The sequence below is a fragment of the Sceloporus occidentalis genome, unplaced genomic scaffold, assembly GCF_023333645.1.
Source record: "Sceloporus occidentalis isolate IW3139 unplaced genomic scaffold, rSceOcc1.0.p SCAF_20, whole genome shotgun sequence".
Lineage (NCBI taxonomy): Eukaryota > Metazoa > Chordata > Lepidosauria > Squamata > Phrynosomatidae > Sceloporus > Sceloporus occidentalis.
This window is the reverse complement of record NW_028317000.1, coordinates 9,252,773-9,275,000: the sequence shown is the minus strand read 5'-3', so window position 1 is coordinate 9,275,000 and position 22,228 is coordinate 9,252,773. Positions and strand designations below refer to the sequence as shown.

The 22,228-nt window shown below is 44.2% G+C and overlaps 1 protein-coding gene across 4 annotated transcripts; it reads right to left on the bottom strand.

The window, feature by feature from the left end:
• Positions 1-600: 600 nt before the first annotated feature.
• SLC50A1 (solute carrier family 50 member 1) lies at positions 601-16,780 on the bottom strand. Of its 4 annotated transcripts, none has more exons than XM_089482733.1 (6): positions 16,335-16,468; positions 14,621-14,698; positions 13,437-13,560; positions 11,181-11,342; positions 6,117-6,236; positions 601-1,506 (listed from the first exon to the last, which is right to left on the bottom strand). In XM_089482733.1, exons 1-6 carry the CDS (start codon positions 16,406-16,408, stop codon positions 1,456-1,458), a joined length of 609 nt encoding a protein of 202 aa, XP_089338859.1. In that variant the 5' UTR covers positions 16,409-16,468; the 3' UTR covers positions 601-1,455. The 4 variants fall into 4 exon arrangements, with proteins under 4 accessions (XP_089338859.1, XP_089338861.1, XP_089338857.1 ...); XM_089482735.1 differs by lacking the exons at positions 601-1,506; positions 16,335-16,468 and adding exons at positions 4,767-5,798; positions 16,673-16,780; XM_089482731.1 differs by lacking the exon at positions 601-1,506 and adding an exon at positions 4,767-5,798.
• Positions 16,781-22,228: the final 5,448 nt, after the last annotated feature.

Sequence of the window (22,228 nt, the reverse complement as noted above, 5' to 3'; positions counted from 1 at the left end):
CACTCCATACATGAGCGCCCCATATGCCGCTTCTTGTTTACACGGAAGCTGCACTGCCATTAAATGAATGGTGTGTGTGCCCGCCGCACATGCACACCACGCCGCCGCAAGCACGAGCCCCATTATATTGAATGAGGCTCGAGCTTACATGGGATTTGCCTCATGTGGGGTGGGGGGTGGGGGGGCAGAACAAATCCCCTGTGTAAGAAGGCTCTCTCTCATGTCTCACCAAGTGACCCTGTGATGGTGGCAAGACCAAGAGAAAGCCTTCCCCTGAAGATCTTGGAATTCTTGCTGGTTCTTATAGGGAGATACGTCTTTCAGATAATCTGGACCCAAACTGTATAGGGCTTTATAGATTATAACCAGCACTTTGAATTGTGTCCAGAAACCATGGGCCAGTAAAGCTGTTTCAACAAGGGAGTTATATTCTCGCTATAACTGCTCTGCTCAGCATTCTTGCTGCCATGCTTGAAGCTAGGAAGTTTCGGAACAGTTTCAAATGTATTACAGTAGTCCAAACAAGTGTCAGGGCCAGCAGGATACCAAAGTTCAGAAATGTAGGCTTAGTAGTTAAAAAAACAAAACAAACCCTCAGAAGCCTTTATTAAGAAACTATAGATCCAGTCCAGGGACTTTAATTGCCAGACGTGACCAGCAAGTATTAACATTTGATTAATTAAACCATATGCAATTTCAAATTCATTGCATGATTAATTCTCATTCATTCCAAGTAACATTCATTCCAGTTTTCCTACTTCCATTTCCACCCTGCACCTCACATTCTTGTTATTGTTCCATTATCACAGAGAAAGGACCTTGAAGAGTCTGTCTGAAGGACCCTTGCTCTTATTATCTTACCACCTGCATAAGAGGTCACCACTGCACTACTATACTACTACATAATCCATCATCCCAGTTTCTAAAGCATTCATGTGGCTAAGCAACTCCTGACAATGAGGTATAATCAAGGCATGCGTTACCAAAGCCAGATCTGATGTTTCAAGGAATGGGTGCAGCTGGCACATTTGTTTTAACTGAGCAAATGCACTCCTGAAACCTGGGCTTCCAGGCTCAGAGCTGAGTCCAGAATAACACCCAGGCTGTGAGCCTGAGGTTTCAGGGGGAGGGTAACCCCATCCGGTCCAGGCAAAGTCCCTATTCCTTTTGACTGACCTTTCTTGTCTGGATTAAGTTTTAATTTGTTTGCCCTCACCCAGTTCACCGCTGACAGCAGACATTGGTTCAGTACTGAGAGTTTCTTTGGAATTGGATAGAAAGAAGAGGGAGTTGAGTGTTGTTAGCATACAGGTGATGCTGCATGCCAAAAGTCCAAATGATCTCTTCCAGCAGTGTCATGTAGATGTTAAATATGTTGGTATATGAATTCTAGGTTGCTTAAACCATGGTTTGTTGTGACATCTGGACTTGCAATTGTGGCTTGTTTTTGACATGTTACCTCAGCTTCCCAGTCTGAAACAACTGTTGAAGAGGTGGGTGACAAATCTGTAATGAGGACAACAAACTGGTTTGCTTTTGGGTCTTTGGGATTTTTTGTGGCCAAGACATCAAACCGTGAGTAATTTAAATCATGGTTTAATCAGAAATGAACTTTTGGTTGAGAGTTAGGTGAAAGACTGAGCATCAACTGATCCCAAGTTGCCCATGCTAGGCTGGCTTAACTTGATGTGTGGTTACTGAGATGTACTTTGCATGCATATAATTTATTTGGCAGCTTCTTGTACCCCAATCTTGCTTTTATTTAGAAAAAGAAATGGAAATTTCCAAAAAGTTGAACTTTTGAATCCCTTGCTTGTGCGTTGATTCTCAGTATACAACCACAACCGTTTCTCAGCCCCACACAACTGCAGATTGCAACACTTTTGACTCCTACAATTACCAGTCTGTTCTTTTCCCCTAAGGCAAGGTGAGGGGTTGTAGACGGCTTTAAATGTTTGTTTTCAAGGGCGCCGTGTTACCGGACAGCAAAAATTGTCTCCACCCCTTAGGAAATGCTGTCAATTTTGTTGAAATGTCTGCTGTGGAAAATGAGCCTGTTAGGGCCTCAAGATCATGAACAAAATAAGAGGCAAGACTGGTGTGGCATTTGGAGGGTGGGAGAGAATGGAAGAAGGCACAGTTTTAAGCAGTGTGCACTAATACTTAACACTGAGGAATTGGCGGAAACCTCTTAGATAGCAACTGATGGCATTGTACAGGTTTGTTCCAAGGAATCGAGGAGACTGGATCCTCTTCTCGCGGGCTTATTCATCGGACTCCATATAAAAGCTTATGATGATGTTTCACTCTCGACTATGATTATTGGCTCCTGAGGAACTGTTTTTTAGAGAACTAATAGGAATGTGATAAATACAGTATTAGTGTTTTATCAATTATATTTGTATTATTGTATTTATTGATGTAATCCTGCCTCAATCCTTGGGAGAGGTGGGAAATATAAATAAACATTATTCTTATTCTTATTTTTATTATGTGCCACTGGTGGAGTAAAGGCAGTTTACTTTCACTGGAGTTGCAGGATCAAAGTGGTAAGACAGATACAGCATCCAGAAACTGATGTAACTCTCAGTTATGCTATCTTAAGTCATGAAAAACTAGCCTGGTAGCTGAAGATGACCAAACAGCCAATGGTATGATTCTTATTAAACTGGGCAAGTGGAAAGCAGTGTTAACTTTATGTCATGTCAGAAAATTATGCCCCAACTTGCTGGTCTAGGAACTAGTCAATCCTAGCCAGTTAAGAAGAAAAGTACTCCATACATGTTCAGAAGAATATTCCACTTCCTTTTGGCTTCACACTTCAGGATGGTGCCTTGACATGTCAGAGATTCCAGGCCTGATCCCTTGACAAGGAGATACAGAAAGTGTTTCCCACGCACCCTGAGGGTATGGTGGAATAGCTATGGAAACATTTCCAGCTGGGATATGGTAATAATTGGATAAAAGAGAAAGGTAGACTGCTGCCCACTGAGATTATGAGGTGGATGCCCACGTTTGAGAGGTACCAAGAGACAGTCCAGGAGATCCACAGTCCCATCCCATGGCAGGCCAATAAATAAAGAACAGATCAGATTGTGCTTTAAATTAAGGTTGCACACTTTGGCTTCATGCACTGAAACTGATAAACAGAAGAATGGAAATACCTCTTCACATGGTACAAAATTGACTTACACAAGCTGATACCAAGGGAAATGTGACAAGTTTATATGGTGTGTTGTGGGGAGGAGGATATTTTAGGAAGAACTCTAGGGGTTCACAGATCAGTGGAAACTAGAATAGATCACCTGAGCCCAGGTTAAAACATCCAGAGGTAATAAATCTAGCCTTTTGTTTAGGGCTGGACAAACTGTTCTAGTGCCAGGTGATATTTTGGAGTACAACTCCCATTGTGTCCTAGCAGCTTGCTAACTACCAGCTGAGTCAAATTTATTTTTGATCTCATCTTTAAGGTTGTTTTTCTTTTTAAATTTTTTTGAGGGGACACCCCTTAATGTCACACTGAGTAGCCTGCCCTGTGTCTGTGGCAAACTGGTGTTGTAATCTGGGCCCTGCCCCATCCTCTTGGGCGGCAGTACCAAGTTACTCTTGTTCCAAAACCCAGGATTTTAAAAATATATACACATTTAATTAACACCCCATACAGTTGGTGTGGCAAGTTGATGAACTGGACGATTAGCATATACAAACGAATGAGCCATTTCCGGAGATCAGCAGCTTCCAGAAGAAAAGGGTGTAGCACTTCCCTAGAGCAAGGATGAGATGCATGTAGCCCATGGACCCAGGAAGGCAGATGGCCCTTGGGCTTTTGGACTACATAGCCAACCCTCTCAGATTTTTTAAGAGGAGGCCTCTACAAGATGTGGAACATTGTCCCATCCCTCCCATCTCGTCCAAAAACTGTGAGAAATCACTTTTTAAAAGTGGCCAAAGTCGTTTCCTGTTGGTAAGTATGACACCAGTACCTTAGAGTAACCTTCCCCAACTGGGTCCCTGTCACACTACATAAACTGCATCTCATGGAAACCTGGGATTTATATTTTGGGGAGGCAAGAGCAATCCATCTGAAAATTCTGAGAAGATTGCAAACTCCATGATTCTATAGAATTCCATGGCACTTAGAGTGAAATGTAGCATTATAATTGTGTAGTGTGTATTTCTTGGAAAACAGTAGGGAGAGGGAATGTGTTCTGCAGTTGCGTAAATACTATAATGCTTATAATCTGGATAATATGTTAACGTGTGTTATTGTTTGTGTTGTTGTTGTGTACTTTCAAGTCATTTTCAACTTATGGCAACCCTAAAGCAACCCCATGGGGTTGCTTGGCAAGATTTGTTCAGAGGTTTGCCATTGCCATCCTGAGAGAGTGTGACTTGGCCAAGTAGTAGGCAGGATCAAGCAAGGAAGGCTTGTTACACAGTGATGGCAACAATGGGACAAGGAAAGGTCCCTCACAGTCTGCTCATATAGAAAAGACACAGACATGAGGCTGCTCTAGCAAGCACCAAATGTGGTCGAATTATTGTGTTGGGAAAAGGACAGAAAAACAGAATGGAGTATTTTCCTGGAAAAGGGAAAACACTCAAGCCTGAAGCTTTGAATGGCAGCACTTCCACCTTGCAACATTTGTCATCAGGCTCACTGGTGTCCTTGGCAACATTTCCTGCACTCCCAGCTGCTTACAGAAACCTCAGGTTTGACTGGAAGAGATTTTTGTGGGCTCAGAAATCTTGTTCACACAAAGAGGAAATTAGATACCCACATCTTTCCACAAACAGTCCTTTTTATTACAAGGCACTTTAAAACAATCATACTGAGGCAGAAGAAATAACGGAGTTGGGGGGGACTGTCTCCTTGTTAGTGCTAGGATTTCTCAACTGTTTTGTTTCCGTCACCCCACAGACTTGACCAACTGTTTAGGGAAGGGGGAGCAAAATGGTAGGGCCTTTCTCAACCAGGCACCCACTGGACACGCTTGTCTATAACTCCCATTGTCCCCATGAACAGAATGCTAGGGAAAATGGGACATGTGTTCTACTACATATGGAGGATGTCGGGCTGGGGAAGGCTAAGAAGGTAAAAGGAGAAGGGTACAGGCAAGTGAGCATGTCCAACAGTCCTTCTTAGTAATGCAAGAATGCAACCACCACAGGTTTGATGGCAGCAAATGGCATCAGTAGATGACACAGGCCAGCTCAGTGAAAAGGTTATCAGAACAGAACTCAGGAAAGTGTGGAATGGAAAGTCCTCATAGCCCATCAGAATTTTTTTCTTTTAGTCCTCAGAAAGGTACTTTTCAAACTATACTTTAGGAGGCAAGAATGAAAGATGAGACCCACTCCAGGGTTTTCTAAGCCATCATTTTTTTCGTTGAATAGTGATTTCTGCATGTCTCACACTCCACTGATGTCTGTCCACTTGCACCCTGAGTGCCCAGACAGGCAAGAGGGGCACTGGAGCCTCACCGGTGAGGCCCCGTTTGTTTCCTTTGCCTCCCAGCCCCATTCAGCCTGAGACAAAGGAATTGCCCCACCGACAAGACACTTGTGGAGTCAGGATGTCTTTTGGGCATTCAGAGGCTGCTGTGCACTCTATGGAGGAGTGGAGACACCACCAAGTCTGGGTGTTCTTCCCCTTCTGTGGCCAGCAGCTTCTCCATCAGTCAAGGCCCTGCTCCTCAGGCCTGTAGTGGCCTGTACAGTCTGTCGCGGTCTGGAGGGAAACGCCAGAAGAGCCAGAACCGCACCAGACTAGTTGCAATGCCTGGCAAGTTGGGGATCTGGCAAAAAAGAGATGACATTGTGGGGCAAAATGGGGTGAAGGGCAAAGAGAAGAAAGCAGGAGGAGAGAGACAAGAGGGGTGGGACAGAAGAGAAAGAAAAATCTATAAATAAATCTTGTGCCAATTTCCCCCTCCCCTCCATCCTCTCCCATCACCATCCCTCTCTTTGCCCTGGGGTGGATTATTGGTCATTTCATTTAATTAATTGAAATCAATGGTATGTGATTTATCAGAGGTCAAGGGTAGGTAGCGGACATAATCATGCACTGAGCATTCACACACACACACACAGGCATTTATCAAGGTGGGGCTCACCGCAATGTAAAGGTCCTGAAGAAGCAGGCCATACAGGGTCCAGCAGGCCGAAGCCAGAAACGTTGTCACAGTCAGAGGGAAGGAGAGGCATTGTGTTGACTTACTCTTCACAATCTTGGCCTGTGAAAGGGTGAAATAAAAAATCCTAGAGTTCAGACAACTATGGTTACTCATGTATAAGTCTAGAAATTTTAGTTTAAAAAATTGCCCACAAACCCATGTATCGACTTATCCATGGATCAATGTAAGTTTTGTACTTTAACTCTTATTTAAAAAGGAACCATTCCCTGGTAAAAGGCAAGAGTATAATCTCTCCTGAAAGAACTGACCGTCCTCTACTCTCTCATTTATCTAGCCTTTAGTTCCACAGTTACGCTTGCTGGAATTTTGTAATTTATTTGGCACTGTTTTCCTTTGCTACATCCTTTAGATCTTTTGTTAATCACCCCCAGTTTTATCCTCGACTTATGCACGGGTCACATCAAAATTATTTTATTATTATTTATTATTATTATTAAGCTGTACAGTCGGCCCTTCTTATACACGGATTTTTTATACACGGATTCAAGCATACACGGTTTGAAAATGTTCCAAAAAAGTATAACGTTACCTTGATTTTCCTTTTTTTATAAGGGACACCATTTTGCTGTCATTATATGTAATGGGACTTGAGCATACACGGATTTTGTTATACACGGGGGATCTTGGAACCAAAGCCCAGCGTATAACAAGGGTCCACTGTATTTATACGGTGCTGTAAATTTACACAGCACTGTACATACAATTAAAATATATAAAATAAATCTCCCTATGGCACACATTGTACACAAATAATTAAATAATACATACATTCAAGTTAACATTCAATAAAATAGGGCAGGCAACAATTTAAAATAATATCACATAACAATCATGCAATGCCTGGCAATGCTTCTCTGAACAGTATAGCCTTCAACTCAGTTTTGAAACTGCTTAAAGAAGTGATGAGCTATACTTCTCATGGGGGAAGGAGGTTCCAGGAGTGAGGGGGAGCAAGTGAAACAGGAAGGATCTGGGAAGAGGCAGTGAAAATCCTAGGCTGGGACAGCAGACCTTGACTACCAGAATGGAGGGCACGAGTGGGAAAGTAAGGAGAAAGAAGCTTGGATAAATAAGGAGGAGCCAGCCCATGCAGGGCTTTAAAAATCAACCACAGAAGTTTGAAACGAATACAGAAAGGGAGGGGGAACCAATGGAGGGATGACAATAAAGAAGAGATGTGATCGAAGTGGTGAGCAGACATGATAATGCATGCAGCTGAATGCTGGGCAGAAATTAAAGGATGGAGGTGAGAAAGAGGAAGCCCTGCCAGAAGAAGGTTACAAAAATCCAGTCGCGAGGCCGCTAGGGCATGGACTAGAATCGTGGCAGTGGAGGCCAAAAGAAACAGTCAGATTTTACAATATTACAGAGAAAGAATTTGCATGCCTTGGCTATGGTCTGAATCTGGGGGAAGAGTAAAAAATGAAGCCAAGACTGTGGACTTTTTGCCCAGGTCGAACAGAGATATCATGAACAAGAATAGAAAAGGAATATTGGACGGTAGGCTTTGGTGGAAAAACAAGAAGCTCAAAATCTGTAATTCTGGCCCCAAAACCTGCTCTCGACTTATACATGAGGTTGACTTATAGTTGAGTATATACAGTAGTTAAAATTAGAAATGAACGGGAAAGACTAATGCTGATAAGGCAGTCAGCATGGTGTAGTGGTTTGAATATTGCACTTGGAGTCTGGGTTTGAATCTCACAGTCACTCATGGAAACCCACTGTGTGACTCTGGGCAAATTACACTCTTTCCACTTTAAAGGAAAGCAATGCGAAACTTCCTCGGAATACATGTTGCCAAGAAAACTCTAGAAGAGAATTGCCATAGCTGAGAGTCAGCATGAAAGCACATAACAACCAATACTTATAATGGCTACTAATCACAATGGCTATGTATTACCTCCAGACACAGTATTTTGCTACCAGTTGCCAAGAAACCTGACTTGGGGGATGTTACTGAAATCACAGAATTTAAATTCCTGCTTATGAACTTCCTGTTGAGGCATATGATTGGTCATTATGGGAACAAAATGTTGGACTAGAGAGGCTTCTGGACTGATCCAGAGCTTATGTTTTTAACATTCTGATCTCCTCCTTACAGCAAAGATGGCAGGGGAGGGGAGGAGGAAGAAGAGCTTGCTGCATGCTTCTAGTCCTCATTAATGCTAACCAGGTATGAACATTATGTACTTAACAGGCCAATATATTCTTTTAACTGCCTGAGCCCTTTAATTCACTCTGTTCTCAAAATGATAAATGTATACTCTCTCATGAACAAACAAGATCATTTCCTTTTCTTCTTAAGAAAATAAAGAGTGCTTTGCCAAGTTGTTACTTAGCAGTTCATACTTCCGGAACAACCCAGGATCTTAGTAGTATCTAAACAAGGAAAAGACACACAGGTACAGACATATGAGCTGGAAAAAGCAAATGTTTTGAACTGCTTACTATGGCAGTGTTTTTGAGGGTGTGGATGGGAATGGGGCCAGCCAGGAGAGAGTTATGAAACAGAGGAGGAGGAGGAGGAGGAGGAGGAGGAGAAGCCAAGAAATGAAACAGCTACACTAGACAAATATATACCAAGGGTGGATAGTGTTTAGCTCTCTAAATGTTGCTGGAATGCCCATCAGCCACAGCCAGCAGATGAAGGCTTATGGGAGCTGCAGTCCAACAGCCTCTAGAGGACCACATATTCCCTGTCCCTGAAGTATACTCTGCCAGATGTGAAATTGCTTATTACACGTCAAATTCTCACTTTTTATCTACTTAACACACTTGCTTTTCAAACTGAACATTCTAGCATGCTGGAAATGTTTTAGACAGTTATGGGAAAAGTGGATTCCTCCAGATGTTGAGATCAGCTGTGGGGACAGCCTCATTCCCACCTCACCAAGCCCAATTAGTCTGTTTAAAAGCTTCATCTGTAAAAACTCAAAAGTATAGTCATACTTGTAGACCCTGGTCATGCCAGTATATAGTTCAGGGTGCAGGAACTGAGAGGCTCCACCACCCCCAAGCTTCCATTTTGCATCTGTCTCTGCCCCTGAGCTGCCATTTTGTGTCTGACTCTTCTCCCAAGTTGCCACTTTATATCTTGCTCCCTCTGAGCTGCCACTTTTTATCTGTCTCAACCCCTGGGCTGCCATTTTGTATCTAGTTCAAGCCCTGAGACATGCATTTGGGCCTGTGAGGATCATAGGTCCTGTCATATTTGCTGGCCATATATTTTGTACATGCTTTGTAATACTGGGTGATGAGTTATGCTATGCAAATGGCGATGCTTGTTTATTCTTCTTAAAGCTGGCTAATGAGCAGATGTGAGGGGAAGGAAAATGCACTTTGAACTGTCAAGGTCAATTCGCTGGGAATGCTTGAGATGGAGAGGAAAAGAGGGACAATCCAGGGAATAGGAAGAGGGCCTCACTAAGAGACGTCAGTCCCTATCATCCAACCTGGCCCTATGCTTGGGCTAGAGAAGGAAAAGGTACAAGAAGTGCTCATGGCTCGTTGCCTGTCAGAAAGAACATGTGGTTAAAAACAGCCAGAAAGAACATGCAGTTCCAATGGCCTATAGACCAGACAATGCAGAAATAAAGGAGAAGAGTGTTCCTGCGGCTTCCAATGCCCACAGAAACACAAGCCACTCATCACTATTTAAGCCACATGCATGGAAGAGTAACTCTCTAGAAGTTCCTGGACAGCAACCACATCAGCCTCATTATTGGGCTGATGGGCATTTCTGACCTACATCAGAAGTTGTCCACCCTTAATGTAAACAGGAGTTTATTTAAAGCATTCTTCTGTCACCTCTTAGCCCATTAGAGTCTCTGAGATGATGTACAACAGATTTATCTTTTGACACTACAGTTCCCAGAAGCCCCAAGTGAGCAGAAATGGAGGTCATGCTGGTCGTGGAATGACAGTTGGAGTACACACTGGCAACAATTACACTGGCAAGTAAAACTCAAACTGGCCCAATCTCAGTTTCAATGCCCAGGACCATCATTTCCTTGTTCTGGCCTAAAAGATCTGATCACCTTCCTGTGCTCCAGGGGTGGGCCAAGTGTGGCTAGTGAAGCCCCTCTAAAATCCCTGCAAAACTCCAAACCCAAAATATGATTTTTTCCTACCCAAATCCAGCAAAAAGTGAGCCAAAACTACTGCAAAATGCAATGCTTTTGACCTCCCAAGCTCCCAAAGCAGAAAAATCAGCAGTTTTGAAACTGGATTTAATGCCACATCTGGGCCATGCGAGATATGCTGCAGCAACCTGATGGGGAGAAAAATGGCCACTATCCCCTCCACAGTTGCCCAGTCTGCTCTAACCTTTCATTCTCATATCCTTTCCTTCTGAGCTTTAATTTTTCAGTCTGAGAGCCTGATGCCTATTTCTCTTTTTCTATACACGTGAACCAAGAATTGTCTGAAGTAGAATATATATAACAGATTAATAATTCTAGTCCCTTTCTCAAGTTGATGCATTCTAGGTTCTGGTAAAGCAAGGACAGGAAACTACTTGCTCTGCCAGATGCTTTGGACTACAATTCCCACAATCCTATAGTGAAGCAGATTTCTGGGAGTTGAAGTCTCAAACATCTGAAGGGTCAAAGATTCCCCAGTAAAGTTAAAGGACCAACATGGGTTTATTAGGTTTCTTTGTTGTTATGTGCATTCAAATCTAGTGCCTTCCAGATGTCTGAGAACTACGGCTCCCATCATACTGGCTATGCTGACTGGGATTGATGGGAGTTGTTCCCCAAAACAGCTGGAGTGTTCGCTTGTTCTAACTGAAACAGCTTTTGGGTAGGGCTTCCATGGTCCTAAAGGCAGCACTTTAAATCTTGTCTGGAGGAAAACACACGCTCAAAAATGTAATTGCAAGAACCAAACCACATGCCAATGAGAAATTGATTTCTATCAGTGCTTTGGAAAAAACAGGCAGTTAGGAAAATATCATATATAAATAAGTACATAACTTACCAAGTCAGTCAATGGCGAGAGGTACATGGTGATGGTAAAAAGACTACAGAAGAGTCCCAGGCGACTTAGTCGCATGGAAACATCTGGGATCAGGAGGCTGAAGTAGCAGTAACCTACCAAGAGTGCCGCCAGTAAGGCCATAGTTTTTAACAGTACAGCTCCCTAGATGAGGACAAAGAAAAAAAATGGTTATTTGGAACTGATTTACATTAGCAAAACCCAGACAGCTTAATGGGGAGGGGGCATGTGAAGATGGAAGCAATGTGAAGACAAAAGCAAACAGATGTGGCAAAATTGAAGACAGAAGCAAAACTACAACCAACAGGACCAGAGTGGAAACTGCCTCCTATTTACAGCTAGACACTTCTTCCATCAGGAAACTAAAGAGTGTTTTCCGCCAAATAGTTTCCCACTAAGAGATTCGTCAGACCTACCTAACTATGGCCCAGTACAGACGGGCCTCGATGTACATCTTGATGACGTGCTAGGGTTGCCTCGGGTTGTCGCTTACAGACGCCTCGCAACCCTAGCACGTATTCCGTATGTCAAAATGGCAGTGCCCTGTAGAGATGGGCACTGCCATTTTGATGTAACGGACGCTTAGTGTCTGCACATCACGATGCGATACTGACGTCACAAGTGCGCCACTGGCGCATTGCAGTGTCAGTATTGCGCCGCAAAAAGAACCCGCTTTTTGCTCCACGAGGAAACCGCGCGGTTTGTCTGCTGCAGCTTCATTTTTGGACAGTCTGTACCAGGCCTATGGTTAGTGGAAAGAAACTAACCTCAAATCATAATTTATGAAGGTAGCTTGTTTTCCCTTAACCTAATTAACAACAATCACAATTTAGGGCTTTAACAGAACCAGAGGATTCTAATGTTCTCATCCCAGCTGGGCTGCAGAAGACCAGCAGGGAAAGGGGCACAAGCCCAGGAGAAGATTCAGCTTACTCCTCCAATGCTAAACCACAACTTAATGCTGTGTCTGAACAGAGCCACGAAATCAAAAACAAGGGAATGATGTTCTAGGTTTTTCTCTCATTCATATTAGCTTGTTTTCTGCTGCTCCAGAGAATAGGATCTGGAGCAATGGATGCAAGCTACAGGAAGAGAGATTCCACCTCAACATTAGGAGGAACTTCCTGACAGTAAGGCCTGTTTGACAGTGGAACAAATTCCCTCAGAGTGTAGTGGAATATCCTTCCTTGGAGGTGTTTAAGCAGAGGCCGGATGGCCATCTGTCGGGGATGCTTTGATTGTGATTTCCTGCATGGCAGGGGGGTTGGACTGGATGGCCCTTGCAGTCTCTTCCAACTCTATGATTCTAGAAACTTTTGATTCACAGTATGCCAAACAGCAGCAATATATATACATGCACCCTTTTTAAAAATATAAACAATGTAATGCTATGGGTTGTTGCTGACTGTTGGATTTCTGAGTGTGTCAGAACTTCAAAACCTTCCTCCTAACCACCACCCCCAGTGGCCTACAAATAACCCAGAGATAGTGAGCCAGGGGGTGGGGCTGTAATCTTGGAAAATTTATCATCCAACTGAGACCCGGTCTGTTGTTGATTCAAGACACCAACCCCTTTTGAGTCAACAGCCTCTGAAACATAGAACTCAAGTGTGCCAACAAGGTGCTTATTAAAAAGCACATTGCATAGGATCCCTGGCATCATGCTGCTTAAGAAAGCAAGTGTGGAGGGAGTCACACAGCAGAAAATTCCCTATTTTGTAGAAAACTAGGACCACATGGAAACACAACAGAAATCCTGGTACTGCAGCCTCTCTCAGCCACAAGGTTGTGAGTTCAATCCTAGGCAGGGTTCCAGGGTTGACTCAGCCTTGTTTCCTTTAGTAGGTTGCTAAAATGAGTACCCAGCTTATTAGGGGCAATTAGCTTACACATTGTAAATTGCTTAGAGAGTGCTTAAATGCACTGATAAGTGGTATAGAAATGTACTTGCTATTGCTGTAACAGTGAAATGAAACCTCAAGTTTCAGAAGCCATCTACCTCTAAATGAGGTAGAAGAATAGAGAAAGCCTGTTACCTTAGTCTCCCCCTCCCCCTGATTTCTTCACACACAGCTTTGGAGAAGTTACTCTTTTGGACTATAGTTCCCAGAATTCCCCAACCAACACAGCCTTTTTCCAAATTAGGAAATGTAACCGGATGGCCCCTGGAGGAAACAGGATGTGGGATTAAATGGACCTTTTGAAGATTAAACAGCTTTGACTACACTCGCCACCAACCTTCTCTGTGCTGAAGTAGAAATAGACAAGAATGTAAAGTGACTGAAGTGCTGCGCCAATTGCGTTGACAACAATCAGGGTCCAGTCGCCCTTCAGGAACCCGTAGCCTAGCCAACTCAGGTTACTGAGGGAAAGAGGGAAAAACAGAAGGGAAGATTACAATGCAGAAATCAGAATGAACAGTTATTTTTTACTTTATTATTGGACTTCTAAAAAAACAATAAATGGCCCATTGAGCAAATCAAGCCTGAACACCTCCTAGAAGCTAAGATGATTAAGCTGAGACTGTTGTACTTTGGACATATCATGAAATGACATGATTCATTAGAAAATATGATAATGCTTAGTAAGGTGGAAGGCAAGAAGAAAAGAACAATACAGCACTACAGATGGACTGATTCAATCAAGGAAGCTGCCCTCAGTTTACAAGACCTGAGTGGGACAGCTGATAACTCTTGAATCATAGAATCATAGAGTTGGAAGAGACCGCAAGGGCCATCCAGTCCAACCCCCTGCCATGCAGGAACTCTCAATCAAAGCATCCCCAACAGATGACCATCAAGCCTCTGCTTAAAGACCTCCAAGGAAGGAGACTCCACTACACTCCAAGGGAGTTTGTTCCACTGTCGAACAGCCCTTACTGTCAGGAAGTTCCTCCTAATGTTGAGCTGTAATCTCTTTTCCTGTAGCTTGCATCCATTGCTCTGGGTCCTAGTCTCTGGAGCAGCAGAAAACAAATCAGCTCCCTCCTCAATATGATATCTTTTCAAGTATTTAAACAGGGCTATCATATCACCTCTTAACCTTCTCTTCTCCAGGCTAAACATCCCCAGCTCCTTAAGTCATTCCTCATAGGACAAATAGTCAATGGTATCAAACGCCGCTGAGAGGTCCAACAGGATCAAGAGGGATACACTCCCCTGTCCAGTTCCCTGAGTAGGTTTATCCACCATTAGGTGCATAATGGCCAGAGGTAGGAATCATGCACTGAATAGACCACATGTGAACTCAAGATTGTTTTTGTGGCTTCTGGAGGGAGTTTTTTTCCTACACATGCCGAAATGTTCACAGGATTTCTCCAATCCTATAAAGTGGGAGAACCATGGGAGAACCATCTAAAATGAGGTGTTGCCCTTATGCCAACCCCTTTGGCAGTAGTCACTGCAATAAGCAATATGGCATACTTGACATCGGTTGTAAGAAACGGCAAAAACTGGATGTTCTCCACACTTCTGGTCACAGACATCTGCTTCAGATCAGACCTGGGTGCAAGAAAAGAAAGGACAAATGGTAAACTTCATGGTATGCACGCACACATCCTGCCTCTGATCTATTCAACCTTACAGCCCAAAACTAAATCCTGGATTTCAGGGATCCATTTATTATTATTATTATTATTATTATTATTATTATTGTAACACTTTATTTATATAGTGCTGTAAATTTACAGTTTAATGCCATCTATGCCACCCTTGGCCACAGGTCACAGTGTCCAGCTTCCACCACTCTTCCTGCAACTCTGCACACTAGGCCACATTCATCAGTTCCACAATGGCTGCCTCACCCACCGAGCTCCATGTCCTTTGGCACACTCCACACTCTCTGCCAGGACTGTTCCTTTTAGTTTGCTCTCCAGACTCATTTCTGCCCCACAGCTATTGTTTGTCACCACTTGTTTGTTTTGAGGGTGAGGTTACCAGAGAACGTTATTCTGGTGTCTAAAGCTCCCAGAATCCCCCAGCTCTAGAGGATTTGGGGGCATCCACGTTCTGTCTTTTAACTGTTCTTATGACTGATTTTAGTGCAGAAACAAAGGACACAAAAACACCCACATGAAGTAAAATTTGCCACCTCTTCCCTGAAAGTGCCCAAGTCTCACTCTCTCACCTATAGCTCTGTGCCCTTGCCCACTGTGCCCCCTCTCCCTGGTCAACCTCATAAAAATGATCCCACTCTTCGTGATCCTCCCCACACTTCAGCCCTGCTGCTCTATAAATATGTTTCTGACAGCATGTCTATGTATGGACACAGACCTGTTTTGTCTGCCTCACAGTGACACACAACCCATGTCATAACCTACAAAAATGTGGTGGCAAATGGACCGCCGTGCTGTGAGGAAGGAATGCTGCAAAGGGCAGAAAGAGAAGCAACCCAGATCAATGCCAACCCCAACCCCAAGATCCCTTGAGAGAGTCTGCCAGTTCTGGGTCTCTGCCCCACACACCAGGGCTCTTCTGATCTCTCCATTCAGTCGTGTGTCAAGTCTGGCTCTCCAGCAACACCTTCTGTCTCACAGTTGCAGGATCACTGAAGCCACCAGGTGCTTATTGGGTCAGTGGGAAGCCTCATGTGTCAGTGGGGAGCCTTATATGTGGTGTATATGGGGCAGTGGGGAGCCTTATATGTGGGGTATATATGGGGTATATGGGGCAGTGGGAAGCCGCGTATGTGGGGTATATATGGGGTATATGGGGCAGTGGGGAGCCTTATATGTGGGGTATATATGGGGTATATGGGGCAGTGGGGAGCCTTATATGTGGGGTATATATGGGGTATATGGGGCAGTGGGGAGCCTTATATGTGGGGTATATATGTGGGGTATATGGGGCGGTGGGGAGCCTCATATATGGGGTATATATGTGGGGTATATGGGGCAGTGGAAAGCCTTATATGTGGGGTATATATGGGGTATATGGGGCAGTGGGGAGCCTCATATATTGGATAGCCTGGCCCCACCCGAGGGCCCCTATCTCTGGGGTCTTTCCCCGCCGCCCAGGCGCCCTCCCCCAAAGCCTCGACTCCCTCCGACTCCGGGGTCTGTCTTTCTGAGGGAGGAGGAGGAGGAGAGGCGCGGGAAGGAAGGAAGGAAGGAAGGAAGGAAGGAAGGAAGACGCTCACAGGCCTGTCCCGAACATGCCCAGCGTGAAGAGGAGGCAGGCCCAGGAGAGCAGAGGCAGCCCCCAGCCCCACATGGCCGCCACCGGGACTCGGCGCCGCTCCCCGCCCGAGCCAGCAGTCTCGGCGGCCCAGGCCTAGGCCCCGCCTCAGCCCCGCCGCTCGCCTGCTGCTGCAGGCCCAGGCCGCGCCTCCTCCGCCGGCCAGACAGGCAGCGGCGCCTCGAGGGGGCGCAGGCCGCAGCGGGGAGGCCCTTCTTGGGCTGCACTGCTGTTCAGTAGTGGCTCTAAGAGATCTGGGGAGAGGGTTTGGGGAGAGGCCCAGCAAGTTTTGAAACTAACATTTGTAATTAAGTTTTAACTAATTGTTATCCTAATTTTTCTTCTAGGACCCAGTCTGCCAGCACCGGGCGCAGCTTCAAGCCAAAGCCACCGGGCGATGGAGCAAATGGCACCCGCCGCGAGCACATGCCCCCTTGTTTGCAATGAGCACCAGCATGCGCAGAATTCCCCTTCGTGAGAGGAGGGGGGTCCAGACCAGACCGGACCCCCAGCCGCGGAAGGAAAGAGCCCACTGTGTTCCATTTTAACCTAGCCTTCACTATGTATATGTAAACACGCCGAAGTTGTGCGTAGGGTATTGCACTTTGGTTTTGTTAGTTGCCTCGTGTCACGGCTATTGGCGTTACGTTCGACAGTCCGTGGCAGCCATGATTCACAGATAACATTAGTGCAATAGAGTGTTGCTAAGGGTTCTGTGTGGTGTGAAATAAGAGGAGGAGGAGGCCGATGGGGTGGAGGGGTGACACCACGAGTTACAGCACCGGGAGACGCCAACCCTACGGCCGCCATCGCTCCAAGCCTCAGGGACACATGGCCGGGAGGTGCTTCTCCAGGTGCCCCTTTGCCAGAGACCTGCTCAAGGGGCCTCGCCTGGCAGCATCTTCAGCAAAGAGGAGAATGCCAGGGGGACCTTACTATTTACTTGAGAGGAAACTATGGCAAAGATGGATTAGTGCAGAGGAAATTATATTCTGGTTGTTTTTTTTAAATGCCCCCAAACCATACAAACCAATCCATAGCAGTTTATTACCTGAAGGAGATTGTGGTAAATAAATGGGGTGATATGACATCCCTATCCACATCTTGTTAGCATCACACAGTTATTCTCGTTTATCCGTTTGCAAAGAAATTTTGTAATAAAATGGTATCCTTGAAGAAATCCCAAGGCTGCAAAGTTATCTGTGGATCCATTGATGTTTCTATTAGCGTTTATGAAAGATATACCAAATAATCATCAAGAATCCATTCCAACCACAGCTACTGGGATAAGCGACAGTAAGAACTGGGGATTGCAATCAGCTCCATTCAATAGCGGAGTGGGAATATAAATTATATCCATGTACAGCAATGTCAGAATTATTGAACTATACAAAAGAGTTGAGAAAGACAAAGATGTTCTGGTGTTCAGAGTTAGATATCCTTTATTAACCATTGGCAAAATAAGACCTGTGCATGCCCAAGGATGACTGCAGGTCTAATTTACTCTGATGGGCTTTTATTATGTAACTAGAAATCTTTGTTAAGTCATTCTGTAAACCATTTAATATTTTAAATTGTTCCACAAGATTAATACTTATAAATATAAAAAAGGTAAAGTTTTTTTCCCTTGACATGAATGCTTCATTGTGACTGACTGTAGGGAGTGGTGCTTATCTTCATTACCAAGCCAAAGAGCCACCGTTGTCAAAGATGACTCTGTGGCTCACGTGGCCAGCATGGCTGTTATTATTACTATTATCAAACTTTATTTCTAAAGCGCTGTAATTATACACAGCGCTGTACAAAGTCAGTAAAATTAAGGAATATATAAAAGCCTGCCCGAGGCGTACACTCTAAAAGTAATAACAATTGGGTAGAGAAATAGATAAAATTACAATATAGGAAAGAAAAAACAAGTTAAAAAACATCAGATATAAAAGCAAATCACATCAAACATTATCAGACAGCCAGATGACAATCACAAATTCCCTGAGAACGCTTCCCTAAACAATATGGTTTTCAGCTCAGCCTTAAAACTGGTCAGGGAAGTGATGAGCCGTGCATGCAGAGGAAGAAGGTTCCAGGAATGAGGGGCAGCAAGAGAGAAGGGACGGATCCGGGATGGGGCAGAGAAAATCCTGGGTTGAGAGAGGAGACCTGATGGAGCTGGGCCAGCCTATTCTCTCCCTCATAGGCTGAAGGATGACAGTTATGGAGGGAGGAGCCTCTTTCTTCAGGCTAGCCCTGATGGAGCTGGGCTTGCCTGATCACTCCCTCTCGGGCCGAAAGATGACAGTTATGGAGGGAGGAGCCTCTTTCTTCAGGCTAGCCCTGATGGAGCTGGGCCAGCCTATTCTCTCCCTCATAAGCCTAAGGAGGGAGGAGCCTCTATCTTCAGACTAGCCCTGATGGAGCTGGGCCAGCCTATTCTCTCCCTCACAGGCTGAAGGATGACAGTTAAGGAGGAACTTCTTTCTTCAGGCTAGCCCTGGTGGAGCTGGGCCAGCCTATTCTCTCCCTCATAGGCCTAAGGAGGGAGGAGCCTCTATCTTCAGGCTAGCCCTGATTGAGCTGGGCCAGCCTATTCTCTCCCTCACAGGCTGAAGGATGACAGTTAAGGAGGGAGGAACTTCTTTCTTCAGGCTAGCCCTGGTGGAGCTGGGCCAGCCTATTCTCTCCCTCATAGGCCGAAGGAGGACAGTTAAGGGTGGGGGGGAGCAACAAATAATAAGACGGAATTAGATCATCCCCCCCTCCTCAGTGTTGCCTTTGTGCTTGTGGTGCAACCTATGGGCCCATGATTTTTTTTTAAAAAAAATAAAATTGATAGAAGATTCAATTCACTGATTTTGCAACTACTTGCAATCAGTGAGGCATGTACTTGCAAAACCAAAGAGTTGAATCTGCTAACATTCTTTTAAAAAATTGATAGAAAATTCAATTCATTGGTTTTGCAGCTACTCGCAATTACTTGGGTGATCATAGTGAGGCAAGTAGCTGCAAAACCAATGAATTGAATCTTCTATCAATACACACACACACACAGTTTCCAAGCCAGGCTGCCTAGGCTGCCACTTACATCACTGATGACGCACAGATGATTGACATATATTTTGAAGCGTTGCAAACTAGTGGGGACAACAATCATGCCAAAAAAGAAGCCATTACAATGGGATAATTAAAAGATCCATTTTCATAGTGGGAATGATGGATCTTTTGGAATCGATTTACCAAGACGTAGCGAAGGTAAATCACAAACCAGTTTAAATGTAAGTGGGAATGCGCCCCTCGTTTATCTCTCCTCCCACTTACTTCCATTGCTGCAAATAGAGCTCAAGGTGCAAAAGTAGTTTGAACTTAACACAGGAGTTGGGCTAGAAGAAGAGAGGGCAGAATCATTCATGTTCTACATCTGTGAAAATTCTCTGCAAGCTCAGGCAAAAGCAAACAGCTGCAGCCTTTCCTAGCTTGTGTGTCCTTCCTCATGAACAACTTTTGCCATCTTGACCACACTCTGATAGCCACAGTTTCCATCTGTAAAATATTAGAGGATATGAGTTACAACCCTGACAGCCATACAGTTTCTTCCTCTTGTTTTTGCCAATGAGTTTGGCCCCAGAAGAGGACAGTCGGGAGGGAGATAAAGAGGAATAACTGAACAGTCTCTCTTAAAACAACTCCCATCATTCCCATCCAATTACCCAGACTGATGCAGTTTGTAAACTGCTTAGACACTGTTAGTTCAGTATGAAGCGGTATATAAATGAAGCTGTTTGTAGTATAAAAGATCCAAAGACTACTAGACTGGACAAAATTGAATTCATTGCTTGGCTTTAAATAAAACCTTGCATGGAAAACAGCTAAAATACTTCCTTGGATTAATCTGTTGCTCACTCACAGCTAAATCAGGGATTCAGTCCAACCCTGGCACTCATTACCTCACTCCTTGACCCCATTTCCCTATCTTCCTTTTCCACTTAAAAACAAAAACAAGCTCTGTATGATTTTACCCTCTAAATAACTCGACAGCACCAGAATGCCACAAGCTAATTATATATATTTGGTGAAAAAGACACTTCCTGGGGTGTATTTTAAAGAAGTAGTGCCCCTGCCCTTGCTGTATGCAACTTTGTGCAACTGGACTTATTTTCCACCCCTTTACATCTCACGCGCCTCATTCTTTGTAAGGCCGGAGAGAATACCCATTAATATTTGAATTGCAAATTTCTTTCAAAAAATAAAAGTGCTCTGACACTTAAAAAAATCTTGTCCGGTTAAGAAATGTCAAACCTATAGAATCATAGAATCATAGAGTTGGAAGAGACCCCAGGAGCCACCCAGTCCAACCCCATTCTGCCATGCAGGAACTCTCAGTCAAAGCATCCCCAACAGATGGCCATCCAGCCTCTGTTTAAAGACCTCCAGGGAAGGAAACTCCACTCCACTCCACTGTCAAACAGCCCTAACTGTCAGAAAGCTCCTCCTAATGTTGAGGTGGAATCTTTTTTCCTGTAGCTTGCATCCATTATTCCAAGTCCTGTTCTCTAGAGAAGCAGAAAACAAGTTTGCTCCATTGTCAATATGACTCCCTTTCAAATATTTAAACAGGGCTATCATATCACCTCTTAACCTTCTCTTCTCCATTCTAAACATCCCAGCTCCCTAAATCATTCCTCATAGGGCATGGCTTCCAGACACTTCACCATTTTAGTTGCTCTCCTTTGGACACGCTCCACTTTCTCAATGTTTTTTTAAATTCTGGTGCCCAGAACTGGACACAATATTCCAGGTGGGGCCTCACCAAAGCAGAATAGAGTGGCACAATTACTTCCCTTGATCTAGACACTACACTTTTATTGATGCGGCCTAAAATCACATTGGCACATCGCACTGTTGACTCATGTTCAACTTGTGGTCTACTTGGACTCCTAGATCCCTTTCACACGTAGTTTCATTCAGCCAAGTGTCCCCAATCCTATATCTGTGCATTTCGTTTTTCTGCCCTAAGTGCAGTACTTTACATTTCTCCATGTTGAAGTTCATTTTGATAGTTTGGCCCAGCTTTCTAATCTATTGAGGTCATTTTGGATTTTGATCCTCTCATCTGGGCTATTAGCTGCTCTCCTAATTTGGTGTCATCTGCAAATTTGATAAGTATGCCCCCAATTCTGTCCTCCAAGTGATTGATAAAGATGTTGAATAACACTGGGCCCAGGACAGAGCCCTGTGGAAACCCACTGGTCACTTCTCTCCAGGATGAAAAGGAGCCATTGTTGAGCATCCTTTGGGTTCGGCCAGTCAACCAATTACTAATCCATGTAACAGTTACATTGTCTAGTCCACAATTTACAAGCTTGTTTGCAAGCATGTCATGGGGAACCTTGTCAAAGACCTTAATGAAACAAGATATACTATATCCACAGCATTCCCTTCATCTACAAAGCTGGTCATTTTATTAAAGAAAGAGATCAGATTTGTCTGGCATGACTTCTTTCTCTGAAACCCATGTTGACTTTTTGTGATTATGGCATTGCTTTCTAGATGTTCGCAGACTCTCTGTTTAATGATCTGCTCCAGAATCTTTCCTGGTATAGCTGTCAGGCTAACTGGACGATAATTGTTGGGATCCTCTTTTTTCCCTTTTTGAAGATGGGGACAATGTTTGCTCTCCTCCATTCTGCTGGGACTTCTCCTGTTTTCCAAGAGTTCTCAAAGATTATTGCCAATGGCTCCGATATTACATTTGCCAGTTCTTTAATACCCTTGGATGTAGTTCATCTGGTCCTGGAGACTTAAATTCATTTAGATTAGCAAGATATTCCCGTACTATCTCTTTACTTATTCTTTACTGAATTT